Consider the following 13538-nt stretch of genomic DNA (forward strand, 5'->3'; position numbering starts at 1 on the left):
GATACATGAATTATGAACTAGTCTTTTGGATTCCAACTTGTAAAAGCACACGATACTAACTGTATTTTTTTCTCATATGTATGTGAGTGCAAAGTGAGTAATGTTAGATTTCGGGGTGAATGCATGAATAAATGATATTGTGTATTTAAACCCACAAGTTTCTGCTGCTTTTTAAATTGACCGTACATTCTGGGCACTAGGAAACACACCTCTCCAAAAATGACACCGAGTCTGGGCAGTAAGGGAAAGGGTGTGAAGGTTTCAATTCACTCCCAACTCTGTACGTAGCAAGCTTCCAGAATATGACCAAAGCTCTGCTCTTAAATACCTAGATTGCAGCACAGAAATCAAACAGCTTAAAAAGTACCTTATTGTTGGCGGCTATGTGTTTTTGAACTGGAGGCTGGTCCAGGGTGTTGACATTGGAGTTCTCACTGCTTTCACTTCCGCTGTCATCACTTAAACTCAATCTGAAAACAAAAGAGGAACATGATACATACTGATCAGTCCTGAGCCAAAGAACCAAGAGATATTGCAACACTGTTATCTGTGTGCTGCGGAGACAAGATTCTAACACTAGATTGTCATCCAGATTGCCCTATATTCCAAATTACTTCATTTATACCCTAGAAGGAAGAAATGTCATTAGCTTTATTTCAGATGAGATGAGAAGTAACACATAAAACATCCTAGAACAGAAGGATTAAACTGCAACAGAAGAACTGGTGGCTGGGTGATCTTATTGCCTAAAATTTGCACTTCTGAAGCTTTTCTCTTGAACACTTTGGCAAATCGCATGTCACTGAACTTTTAAACAAGATGATACCAGCCTTTCTATGTGTCAGTTTGGCTCAGTCGATGGCACTTTCATCTCCGAGTCATACGATGGCACCATATTAGAATTTGAGCTCATCACCTGGATAACTCTTCATGGTTGGATGAAAGGACTGTTTCCATGGGAGAGGCAGAGTTTTCATATGAGATATTGCGAAGGATCACACAAAACTCAAAAGAACATTGCAGATATCTGCAAGGTTCAAAAAGTGCGGCACTCCTATCTGCTATACTCTCCAAACTCCTGCTCTCTCTTGGAACTGCTGACCCTATTCATTTTCATTGCCTCTCCAGCCATCTATTCCAAATATTTATTATTTTCTTTTGGACAGCAGGGTGACATATCCCCAGAAAACTATCACCATGTAGAAGGTATAGATGGGATTCTCTCCTCATAAGGCTGGGCCATACTTACCTAAATTCGGAGAGCTTAAACACATGTTTATCATGCCAAGACTTGGGAAACTCCACCGCCCCAAATATTAGCATAGTACTGCTGAAGTTAACCAGCTCAAGCCATGCAGCAATGCTCTGGATATTGCATGTCCAGCTGCTTGGCTTCAGAAATGATGCAGAGCTGAGTGGAAGAATCAAAAAGCCCAGTGATAGGGTGACACATCCAGGTTCAATCAGTAAGCCAGGTGCCCCTCACAACCATTTCTCATGTTCTGAGATACTTCCTGTAGTCTTCCAGAGAGTGTTGACTTGATTCTGAATCTACCTCATTGATACCTCATCCTCCAAAGTTATCATTCCTCTCCCTTTTCCAAGGGATTTTGGGATGACTGATAGGTACAGGTCTGATCCCTCATGAGATGGAGTGGCTATCACTGAGCTTCTTGTGACTGGAATGGGAAGAGATATATTGCTGCCAGCTTCCTGATATCCGCATTAGAATCACAGAATTCCTAGTGCAGGGGGCCATTCGGCCCATCGAGTGTACACCGGCCCTCTGAAAGAGTACTCCTACATAGGTCCACTCCCCTCAACCCAGAAGAAGTGCAAAATCCACACAGATAGTCACCCAAAGCCAGAACTGAACCCGGGTCCCTGGCACGGTGATGCAGCAGTGCTAACCAATGTGCCACCATGCTGCCCCTAAATGATTCCCAACAATCAGGTGATTTAAGGCAATTTATTCAGGGGAAACTAAATCCCAGATAGGATTGCTTCATTTTAGTGCCACACAGCTGGATCTCGAATCTTATTAGCATTGAAGGAGAGCCATTTCTCACACACATCCACCGTTGCATTGTGAACAATTACTCACGTTCCTACCACAATTACAGCTTTCTCTTTCATGATGAGCTCCAGACATTTTAAGAGCCACCCATGAAGTGAACTTTGAACTCCACAGTCCCAATTGTACTGCTCTCTGGGAGCGAGAACTAGAGGACACAGATTTAAAGTGATTTGCAGAAGCAAATGTGATGTGTGAAAAAACATTTTCACACAGCGAGTGGTTGGGGTCAGGAATGCACTGCCTGGAAGTGTGGGGGAGGCGGGTTCAATCGAGGCTATCAAGAGGGCAGTAGATGATTACTTGAATAAAAACAATGTGCAGAAGTACGGGGAAGAGGCAGGAGAATGGCACTATGTCATGGGGCTCGTTGGAGAGCTGGTGCAGACATGATGGGCAAATGGCCTCCTTCTGCGTTGTAACAATACTGTGATACCAAAGTACGCAGAGCTGCAGCGGGTAAATGGAGTTAAGGTACAGATCAGCACGATCTAATTAAATGACAGATGCTGAATGGCCTCCTCCTGCTTCTAAATTAACAGACCTGGCGAGCTGAGAATGGAATTGAGTTCCTGCAATGCCATTAAGTGAACAATATTGGATAGTTGTCACACCTTATCTAAAATAAAAATAGCTGGCAAAGTGCATTTTATTTTGTAGACTTTCCTACTGAAAAATTAATTTCAGTGTTTAAAAGTGTTAAATTTGTACTGCAATACACTGTAATGTTTGGCAGACTGATGGACCAGCAAAAAGATTATTAGTCTCTTTCAATGAAACAGTAACCTTATTTCTGAGATAACAGAACTGGGATTTTCATGACCACTTCCTGTACACAAGTGCACTAACCCGAGTACCAGAGGTGACCAATTTGGAGAGGTTATATTACAGCCAGCAGACAGCACTGTGAGCGCAGCAAACAAACAGCTGCCACATCAGCACCACATTATCCGTCCAACATGCTGGTATGGGGTGAGGAAGGGATTGGATTTGGCCTAGGTGTCCTCCTCCCAACATGTAAAATACTTTATCGTTCCGCACTTATGTGTTCAGTTCTGAATGTGGGCAAATTAGCTGTAGGAGAGGGTGCAAATGTTGCAAATAAAATTATAATTTAAAAAGATAAATGGTGAAGAAAAAGATACTGATGCAGGCTTAACAAGGTCTCTGCAAGAGACATGGCAAGCCTTAAAGTACACTACCATTTTTATGAAGTAAATACATACTTGGCTGTGACGAGTGCAGCAGTAAATCTAATTTGGGGCCTGTAAGTTACTCAGTAAACAGCTAGGGAAGCCTTCTTTAAAAGGGTTATTGGTGCTTAGACTTGGTCTAGGTATACAAAGGTGATCAAAATTTCTACCTTTGGTCCAGAGTTCACAGCTTCCAAACAATGGTTGAAACACAACTGAACTTTCTTTGTCACATTCCCATCTGTTAAGCTCACCGACCTGTGATCTCTGCTAACTGCGATGTTTTTTACAGGCCTTTCCTCCTCAGAGCTGCTGTCGTCATCAGAGCCTTCGGACTGGATCTCTTCCACCATGGACCGCAGGGGCCCTAGAGAAAACAGGAGAAGTTGAACAGGGATCAGCAGCCATAATCAAAGGTGAACTGCGCCCCCCCCCCCCCCTCTCTCTGTGTGGTTCAGTGTCAAATCTGGCCTGATAATGCTGCTGTGAAACACCTTGGGATATTTTGCTTTGTTAAAGGCATTAAATAGCACGGTAGCATGGTGGGGTAGCATGGTGGTTAGCACTATGGCTTCACAGCGCCAGGGTCCCAGGTTCGATTCCCGCTTGGGTCACTGTCTGTGCGGAGTCTGCATGTTCTCCCCGTGTCTGCGTGGGTTTCCTCCGGGTGCTCCGGTTTCCTCCCGCAGTCCAAAGATGTGCAGGTTAGGTGGATTGGTCATGCTAAATTGCCCTTAGGTTAGATGGGGTTGCTGAGTTACGGGGATAGGGTGAAGGTGTAGGCTTAAGTAGGGTGCTCTTTCGAAGAGCCGGTGCAGACTTGGTGGGCCTAATGGTCTCCTTTGGCACTGTAAATTCTATGATTCTATGAATTACAAATTGCTGTAATGGATCCCCCAATACCACAGTGATCATCTCATTATGTTGTAAAGGCAAATCAGCTTTCTGGATTTTAGTAATCTGACTTTTGCATAACAGGAGAACATTGAGCTCATTATTTCTCAAAGCTAGGGATTTTTTCTTAAAGGGCAAGGGGAGAGGTTGAGTTACGTTTTTTTGGTCTGAAATCGTAACACCGATTAAATAATTTATAGGGTCAGTGTCCCATAGATATTTTTACTTTTTGAGAGACATTCACAAGAAACAGACTGTCAGAATCTCTCCTTAGTCATGTATACACACAGGCACATACAATATAAAGCTGAAGTGGTGCTAATAGATGATTTAAACAAAAATGGCTGAGGCACATGAACAATGCACAACAGATTTTTATATCAGTTTCTAAAATACAACGTTTTTCTGAAGATCTTTAAATTGAAGTGTACAAGCAAGAGAAGGCCTGTTTCCTTTAATGACATGCTACACATTCTTTTCATTGTTGCTGTTTAAATTAAGAGCAGATACTGGGGAAAAATCGAAAACACTTGCCAACAGCACTGCAAGTAGAAAATGTGCACAATGTGGAGGGACAAGAGGTTCAATGCTTCCTCGTGCTTCCCTGACAAGCAGGGCAGCATCTCTATAGCTGTGCGGCACACCCAGAGTCTCAGACAAACTGAGGGAATAATTACTCTTCAGGAGGTATTCGAGGTAGGCAGGGGAAGACATGACAAATTGGTCACAAAAGTAGGAGCCCATGGGATCCCAGGGAAAGGGGTAAGTTGGATGTAAAATTGGCTGAGTGGCAGGAAGCAAAGGAAAATGGCCAATCGGTATTGTAGTGACTGAAAAGTGGTTTTCAATGGTATTCAGTCTGGTCCGCTTGCTTTTGGTGGTATATACCAATGATTTAGGCTTGAATGTAGGGAGCATGATGAAGTTTGCGAAACACACAAAAATTGGTTCTGCAGTTGATAGTGAGGACAAAAGGGGCAGACTGCCAAAAGTTAACAATGGACAGCTCAGGTGGGCACAAAAATGACAAATGGAATTCAGTTTAGCGAAGTGTGAGCTAATGCATTTGGTGCGTACAAACAAGGCAAGGGAATGCCCCATAAATGGTAGAATACCTAGAAAGACACGTCTACATATCCCTGAAATAGCAGGACAGGTATATAAAGCAAAGGTGAGTTTATTAGCTGAGGCATACCATATAAGACACAGAGGATGAACAACCTCCTTCTACGCTGAAAATGGTTATCTTATCTGTTCCTAAGAGCGAGGAGGTTAGGCTGGAACTGTATAAAGCACTAGTTGCATTTAAAAACTCAGTCCTCAGTTCTGGTCACAACATTGTCAGCAGGGTGTTATCACAGTAGTGATACAGGGGAGATTTGCAGGAATACTGCCAGGAATGGAGAACTTTAGCTGTGAGGGAAGATTGGGTAGGCTGGGGCTGTTTTCTCTGGAACGTAGGAGGTCGAGTAAAGATTCAATCGAGGTGCATAAAATGAAGAGGGGCCTAGACAGAGTGAATAGGAAGGACGTATTTTCCCAAGCAGAAAAAGTAATAACTTGGAGGCAGCATTGGCAGAAGGATTAGTGGGTGCTGCAGGATACAGAGCTCACTGCCTGAAAGGGTATGAGAGACAGAAACCCACACCTTTAAAAAAAAACATAAATATGGATTTAAGGTGCCTTAACCTACAGGGCTACAGTCCTAAGAGCTGGAAAATGAGATTAGACTGCTTCGCTCTATTTATGGCTGAAGTAGACACAGTTGGTTGAATGACCGATCAGCTGCTGGACCATTCTGGCCAGCTTCCAGTGCCCAGCGGGTTTGTTGGCCTTGTCTCTAGTTGGGTGAAGCCCTCATCAGAGCTTCGTCGCTGAAAGAAACTCAGTCAACTTCCCACAAAATTCTAGAAACGCAATGACAGCAGGCTGGAAGGGAAAGTGGTCTTTATTACAGGATGAAGCAAAAACAGATATTCAACATTAATAGGACCGACCTTGGAGGCAGAGAGGAAACAACTGAAACAAATTGAATGGAGGGCAGCACTCAATGGATGCATTTACATGATGTGTATTTATCCTTTATGTCTCGTTGCATTTATCCTCAGTTGAGAACAGGTCCAGAACTCTGGATCAACATATCTGTAAACATGAGCAGTAATTTTGAGAAGGTTCCATACCTTGTCTGTGGTTTTGAGATGGTGCAAAATCAGAATCTGAGCTAGAATCTGAACTTGAGCTCGAGTTGGACTGACTGGTCCGCACAGACTAAACATGGAGAAAGCAGGAACATAGATGCGTCAGGAAAATTACTGACAGTTAATCAACTGAAGTCAATCTCAATTAAGTGCAGTTCACTTTTAAGTCCCATTGACATTCAGAAGGGTGGCAGGGTGAATGCCAAACTTACTGAGGTAATTAGCCATAGGCAACAAAAGAGAGAGAAGAGAGAGACAAGTGGTTATACATAGCTTGAGGAGCAAGCGAGGGGGGCAAAGCGAGGCAACAGGTTCCCAAGAGCTAAAACAGCTGGTACGGGGATTATACCCACGCTGTGGGCATCATTCAGCATCTGCACAACTCGTTAGAGGCCTGTATTAATTCTGAGGCCTCACCTGCAACCTGCCCACCTGTGCCGATCGTAAAGTGGCAGATTGTTGATGAATGCTAGGTTTGGCAGCCTGCCGGTATCAGAGATAAGCTCAGTGGTGAGATACGGTCAGCAATGGCTTTCAAGAAGCAGGTAAGACGGGAAAGAAATCCTGGGCAAGGGCTGCCACAGCTCTCCTGATGGGGAGCCAGGGGATGATTTATCTAAAAATGTTGAGTTTGGGTAGAAGCTTACAGGTTAACCAGGTCTTTGAACAGCATTGATTTACTCCAGCTTTTGCAAGCAGAGGATCAGAAGCAAAATCATTTACTTCCACAAACATCAATACGGATAGGATGCTGATCAAATTGCAGGTTTAGACCTTTGATTGGGCTGAATTCTGACACCTATGACCCGCTTTCAGGGCTGCACTTCTATGAGTAATTAATCACCAATGCAAACTTACATTTAATGAGACTGTACAAAAGCAAAATACCGCAGATGTTGGAAGTCTGAAATAAAATCAAAAAAATGCTGGAAAGACTCGGCAGGTCAGCTGCATCTGTGGAGAGGAACAGAGAGGAACCAAAGCTGGATTTCCATCCTCGAGGCGGGTAGCAGGAGACGGGGAAATTTCCAGCTCCGCCCGCCCGCCTCGTGAGAAAGTGCCTGCAAAGGTGGGATTTTCGTTTGGGGGGGGGGGGGGGGGGGGGGGCGGGTGTCGGACCAGCTGACGCGGAAAAACATTCAGAGGAAGCACAGGGCTGCTCGTGTGGAGGGTCTCCAGCCCTCAATCCACACCTTCCCCGAGCCCCATCCATAATACCTCATGCCACCCAAAATATCCTTGTGGTCCCTCATGCCTCCACACCAAGGTATGCCCCACCACCCACCCTCTATGGTTCCACATATCAAGGTATGCTCTCCCAAACAACCCCTATGGCCCCTCATGCCCCCATGCAAAGCTATGGCATTTCCATGCCCATTCACCCACTATATGCTGTGTAGGACCAATGAACTCTACAGTGACAGTAGGATGTGTAAAACAAAAGCTTTAAAAAGTACTGAATAAAAATAAACCCTTTTTGCAACAGCCCAATAAAAGTGTCAATCATCCAGACTCTTTAAGGTATCATCAGCAGAAACCACAAACACTGGACAGCACAGATCAAACAACCAGAGCTATCAATCAAGTAATGTTTTCCCTGGGACTCAGGTGTTTTAGCACTCTAATGGATTTCTAAGCTTTCAGCCAAGAATACATAATGAGGCTTGGCAGCGAATCCAGAAATCCATTAGCCTGCTGAAACACCTGAGCCCCAGGGAAAATGCTATGATTTCTTCTGCCCATTGCATAATGTGTATTTATACTAGAGAAAGAGGTTTTAAGTGCTTTTGGAACTACTGGTACTTTTATTGGGCTGGAATTTTTTTAAGAAAATGGGATTTTATCAATAATTACTTTTTTAAAGCTTTTATTATGCATCCTATTGTCAGTATAGGGCTAATTGCTTCTGTACAGTGTATAATGGGTGAATAGGCATTCCCTGGCATGGGAGGCATGAGGGGCCTTGGGGGCTCTTGGGGTCAGTTTCATTTGGGGCCATGGGGGTGGGTTGAGAGCATACTTCGGTATGGTGGAGGGGGAGGGGTTGCGTGAATGTGAGGAGCCATAGAGGTTGTTTAAGGGGCATGCCTTGACATGGTCCACGAAGGGACATAAGGGAAGTTGGGGACATATATTGGCATGAGAGCACAAGGAGGATTTTTTGAACTTACCTTTCAAATGTTTCCTCATGCAGAATATTGTTCACGACACCTTGAGGGGCCGTGATCCACGCCTCTTTGAAAAGCTGGTCCGAAACCATGAAAATTGCAGAGGATCAGGATGTGTCCATCTCTGCAATGGAGCCCGCCAGGTTGGGGAGTACAGGATGTGACCCAAACCAATCAGCAGACTTAAAAGTCACTTCCGAAAATTAAAAACGCCAGGAATGCGTTTGGGGAATCTCTCAATCGGGACCCACCCACCATTTTTAAAGGCCTCCCGACTCGGCTCAGATCCAGCCAAGTTTCAGCTTGAGATGACCTTACCTCAGAACGTTCCGGTAAACGGTCATCGCACCCTGAAACTTTAACTCTGTTTCTCCTCACAGATTCTGCCTGACCTGCTCAATATTTCCAGCACTGTTTTGTTTATTTTAGAAGGGAACTGTAGCTTGGGCAGCTGTAAAAGGAACATTGCAAGGTTTTTGTCCAGAAGTAAACAGGCTGATTCACTTAATCGAATCAGTAAAGATCCACTAGTTGATGTCAAATTTAATCAAATTTTAAGATCTTTCATTAGCCAATGAAGGCTAATGTGGTCCTATATGGTTATCTGATGATGTACAGCATCTTGCAATCATTTACCCTACTAAACGGATTTGCAAGATGTACTGTTATAAAACTATTAACATTAACAATTATGTTGAGTCAGGAAAACCAATGGCAGTGCCACCCGTAGATCTACATTTGAGGTACTGACCAACAACTTCAACATGAAGAAAAAGTCTGGAATCTATCTGGAATTTGGCTGTTGGTTTAAGTTCTTTTTTATATTTGAAAAACAAATAAATTGAAAATTACAAGCTGGAAAGATCATTTACTCAGTGATCGATACAAGCTCCTATGAATTAGATGTCCAAACAAACTAAAGTAAGCCACTTTCGGATTTTATTTTCTGTCTTTACAGAACGAATTTGGGGGTGGGTCGTGTGCCTTTGGCAGGACCTGAAGATCCCGTCGGCGTGAACAGCCGGAATATAGAACATAGAACATAGAACAATACAGCGCAGTACAGGCCCTTCGGCCCACGATGTTGCACCGAAACAAAAGCCATCTAACCTACACTATGCCATTATCATCCATATGTTTATCCAATAAACTTTTAAATGCCCTCAATGTTGGTGAGTTCACTACTGTAGCAGGTAGGGCATTCCACGGCCTCACTACTCTTTGCGTAAAGAACCTACCTCTGACCTCTGTCCTATATCTATTACCCCTCAGTTTAAAGTTATGTCCCCTCGTGCCAGCCATATCCATCCGCGGGAGAAGGCTCTCACTGTCCACCCTATCCAACCCCCTGATCATTTTGTATGCCTCTATTAAGTCTCCTCTTAACCTTCTTCTCTCCAACGAAAACAACCTCAAGTCCATCAGCCTTTCCTCATAAGATTTTCCCTCCATACCAGGCAACATCCTGGTAAATCTCCTCTGCACCCGCTCCAAAGCCTCCACGTCCTTCCTATAATGCGGTGACCAGAACTGTACGCAATACTCCAAATGCGGCCGTACCAGAGTTCTGTACAGCTGCAACATGACCTTCCGACTCCGGAACTCAATCCCTCTACCAATAAAGGCCAACACTCCATAGGCCTTCTTCACAACCCTATCATATCTCCCCCAAAGTGATAGGAATTCTAATCTCAGGCAGAAAATGGTGATCGCAAGCTAGCAGCCTATATACACCACACCCCTCAGCCAATGATGCCCAGATTGGTCACGAGTGTCTCTTGTGCCTTTAACAAAATTGATAATCAGTCACAGATAAACATGAGGAAGGCTTCACTAATCTCATTATTATCTTATGGTTTGCTTTGCTGCAGCTCAGTGGCCATGCAGAGCCAGTTCCCAGAACGTGTGCCATCGCAAAACTTGCATTGTTCACACTGTGCCACAGGGTATTCATATTCTCAACCTTGCCCTTCGCCTGAGGTGTGGTGATCCTCAGGTTAAATCACCACCAGTCAGCTCTCCCTATAAAAGGGGAAAGCAGCCTATGGTCATCTGGGACTATGGCGACTTTACCTTTATATGAATGGAGCCTATCTGATCTCTGTAGGTGTTGATTGGCTACTGTTAGTGGTGCCCCTAGTGAAATGATCTCCTAGAATAAAAGGCAGCAAATTGTACAGCCACTGACGTGTGCAGTGCCTGTTGAGGAGGTTAGCCAGAGGTCAGGTTGGGGCATGCACCGTAATTCATTGACAGTTTCCTTTGGAAAAGCGAGGATTCTGCAATCACTGCTCCTGGGCAACTGACAGTGAATAGCTTAGATATTGTGGAGATACGGACACGTGGGCGCTAAGCGACTGCAGTGCTGCTTGACCCACTCATTAGTCCTCCGTTGTCGCTAAATAAAGAGTGAAGAGAAGAATTCCCAATGGGAATCCATTGTTCCCTGTATGAGAGTGGATTGAGAATTGTTAAAGGAAAAGGGGCAGCTCACAACAAACAGTAGAAAAGCAGAAATTAGGAGTTTTGACGGCAGTGAAAAGCAAAACTAATTTATCAAAACTGAGTCCGCAGAGGTATCTGTAAATCCCACCCAGCTGGCTGCTGGCTTTTTAAATTTGTCTTTAACCTTTGCTGCATGCCCAGTAACCCTGATCAAGTCTTTCACAGCAACATGAAGACGAAAGGTGGAAATGACGCCCATACCAGACATCCCGCTGCTGTACAATTTGCATGCGCTCATCCAAAAAGAAAACAGGTGTGCATACCCAGGGTTGCTGAGAATGGAGGCAGAGACACAGCAGAGGCTAAATTTGACAGGAGTCCAAAGAGGATGGAACTCCTGCTCATTTTCCACTCGAGACTGCCTAGCTCACACCAGTGCAGTGAGTGACCAAGAGCAAATAATACAGACTTCAGGTCAGGTTGGAGATCTTGTGGCGCAATGGGTAGGGTCCGTACCTCCGAGCCAGAGGCTCCAGGTTAGAGTCCCACCCCAGGATTAATGGCCAAGGAAGGCACGTTCAAACAGGTCGAGCATCAACCTGCAAATCCTTCTAAACATGCCAATGGCAGGCGGTAAGAGTGGGAGAGACTCCTGGTCAGCCATACTTGACGTGGAGTGGCGCCACACAAACTATAAACCCCTGGCGACAGACTAGCGACCTATTCTGGGAATTACTAGCTATGGAAACAGACATCACAAGGTACAGAAGAGAATTGGAACTGAAATTAGTGTCAGATTGACAACTTCCACTACACAAAGTATTTTCATTTAGAAGCAACCAGAGGGTTTCTCATTTCAAGGACATTTAAATATTTGATGTTGATCCTTTAAAATTATTTTTTTCCATAAATTCAAAGGGGCCCTGAACTTAACCGGAACAGGTACCATTCTGATTAAAGAAATGACAACTTCCATGTTGCTACCTTGCACTGCTGGTTGTTCTTATATTTTAAACAGATCATCAAGATTTTCAAATTATTTTTGCATCAATATTCCACCAGAGTGCCAAGCAAATTTTTAAGTAATAAAGGAACAACTGAGCAGTAGCAGGAACAAGATGAAATTGTTTAGTTCATATCTTCGGACACACTTTCTTAGTGGGGACGTGTTGGAAGAATCAGCGTGCTGATTATCAACCGAGTGAAGTGAATCATGACCAACATGTCCTGCAGTGGCACTTGAACCTGGAGTTTCTGACTCAGAGACAGGCATGCCATCTTACGGAGCCAGAAGGCTCCCTCAAATATACTTCCACAGAAGTTTTAAGTTTAACTAATCGTAGTTCGCAACTTTCATGCCAAACAGTGTTCCACTTAAATTTATTGGCATGCTTGTCCTAGCTAACTGCTGCAGTGATCTGGGTCAACCGCCTTCGATGATTCCAGAGCCTCACTTCAAAGTCACTGGATTAGCGGACTGATGTAAGGAAGTTAGCAAACTAAAACTTCACACAAGATTACCGAAAATGTGTCAATTTAAATAATTGTAATAACCCCCCACCCCCCCAACCACTCCACCCCACCACCACCCACCACTCCCCCCACCCCACCACCACTCCCCCCACCCCCCAACAACTCACCCCAGCACCACCCCCCATACCCTCTACCCCACCACCACCCCCCACTCCCCCCACCACTCCCCCACCACCCCCCACCACTCCCCCATCCCTCCCCCCACCACAGACCACCCCCCCACCAATCCCCCACCACTCCCCCTTCCCCTCCACCACACCCCCATCCCCACCACTCCCCCATCCCTCCCCCCACCACACCCCCATCCCCACCACTCCCCATCCCTCCCCCCACCCCACAACATCATCCCCCCACCACACCCCACCAATTCCCCCACCCCTCCACCTCTTCCCCCACACCACCACTCCCCCCACCACCACTTCCCCCCACCACCACTCCTCCCCACCACCACTCCCCCCACCACCACTTCCCCCTCCCACGACCACTTCCCCCCCACCACCAATTCCCCCCACCACCACCACTCCCCCCCCCACCACCACCACTCCCCCCACCACCACCACTCCCCCCCCACCACCACCACTTCCCCCCCACCACTACCACTTCCCCCCCACCACCACCACTCTCCCCCACCACCACTCCCCCCCACCACCACCACTCCCCCCCACCACCATCCCCTCCCCACCACCACTCCCTCCCCCACCACTGCCCCCACACCTCTTCCCCCCACCCCCCACCACTCCCCCCCACCCCCATCACCACTCCCCCCACCACTCCCCCCACACCACTCCCTCCCCACCATCACTCCCTACCCCCCATCACTCCCCCCCCCCCCACCCCACCACTCGCCCATCACTCCCCCCCCCGGCCTCACCACTCCACCCCACAACACTTCCCCCCATCACCCCCCCCGCCCCACCACTCCCCTCCCCACCACCACCACTTCCCCCACCACCACTTCCCCCCCTCACTCCACTCCCCCCCACCACCACTCCCCCCCCCACCACCACTCTCCCCACCACCACCACAACCCCCC

The 13538-nt window shown here is 46.1% G+C and overlaps 1 protein-coding gene across 5 annotated transcripts in view; it reads right to left on the bottom strand.

Moving 5' to 3' along the window:
- Positions 1-13538, bottom strand: part of LOC140395122 (protein ENL-like) — a 113757-nt gene that overhangs the window by 24295 nt on the left and 75924 nt on the right. For 4 of the 5 annotated variants that reach the window (XM_072482577.1, XM_072482578.1, XM_072482576.1 and 1 more), the window contains exons 7-9: positions 6342-6429; positions 3526-3634; positions 368-470 (exon numbers count right to left, since the gene is read on the bottom strand). In XM_072482577.1, coding sequence (XP_072338678.1) covers positions 368-470; positions 3526-3634; positions 6342-6429 — 300 coding nt within the window. Of the gene's footprint in view, positions 1-367; positions 471-3437; positions 3635-6341; positions 6430-13538 lie in introns of all 5 variants that reach the window. The other variant, XR_011936112.1, reaches the window with a different exon arrangement.

The sequence above is a fragment of the Scyliorhinus torazame genome, chromosome 18 (genome assembly GCF_047496885.1).
Source record: "Scyliorhinus torazame isolate Kashiwa2021f chromosome 18, sScyTor2.1, whole genome shotgun sequence".
NCBI lineage: Eukaryota > Metazoa > Chordata > Chondrichthyes > Carcharhiniformes > Scyliorhinidae > Scyliorhinus > Scyliorhinus torazame.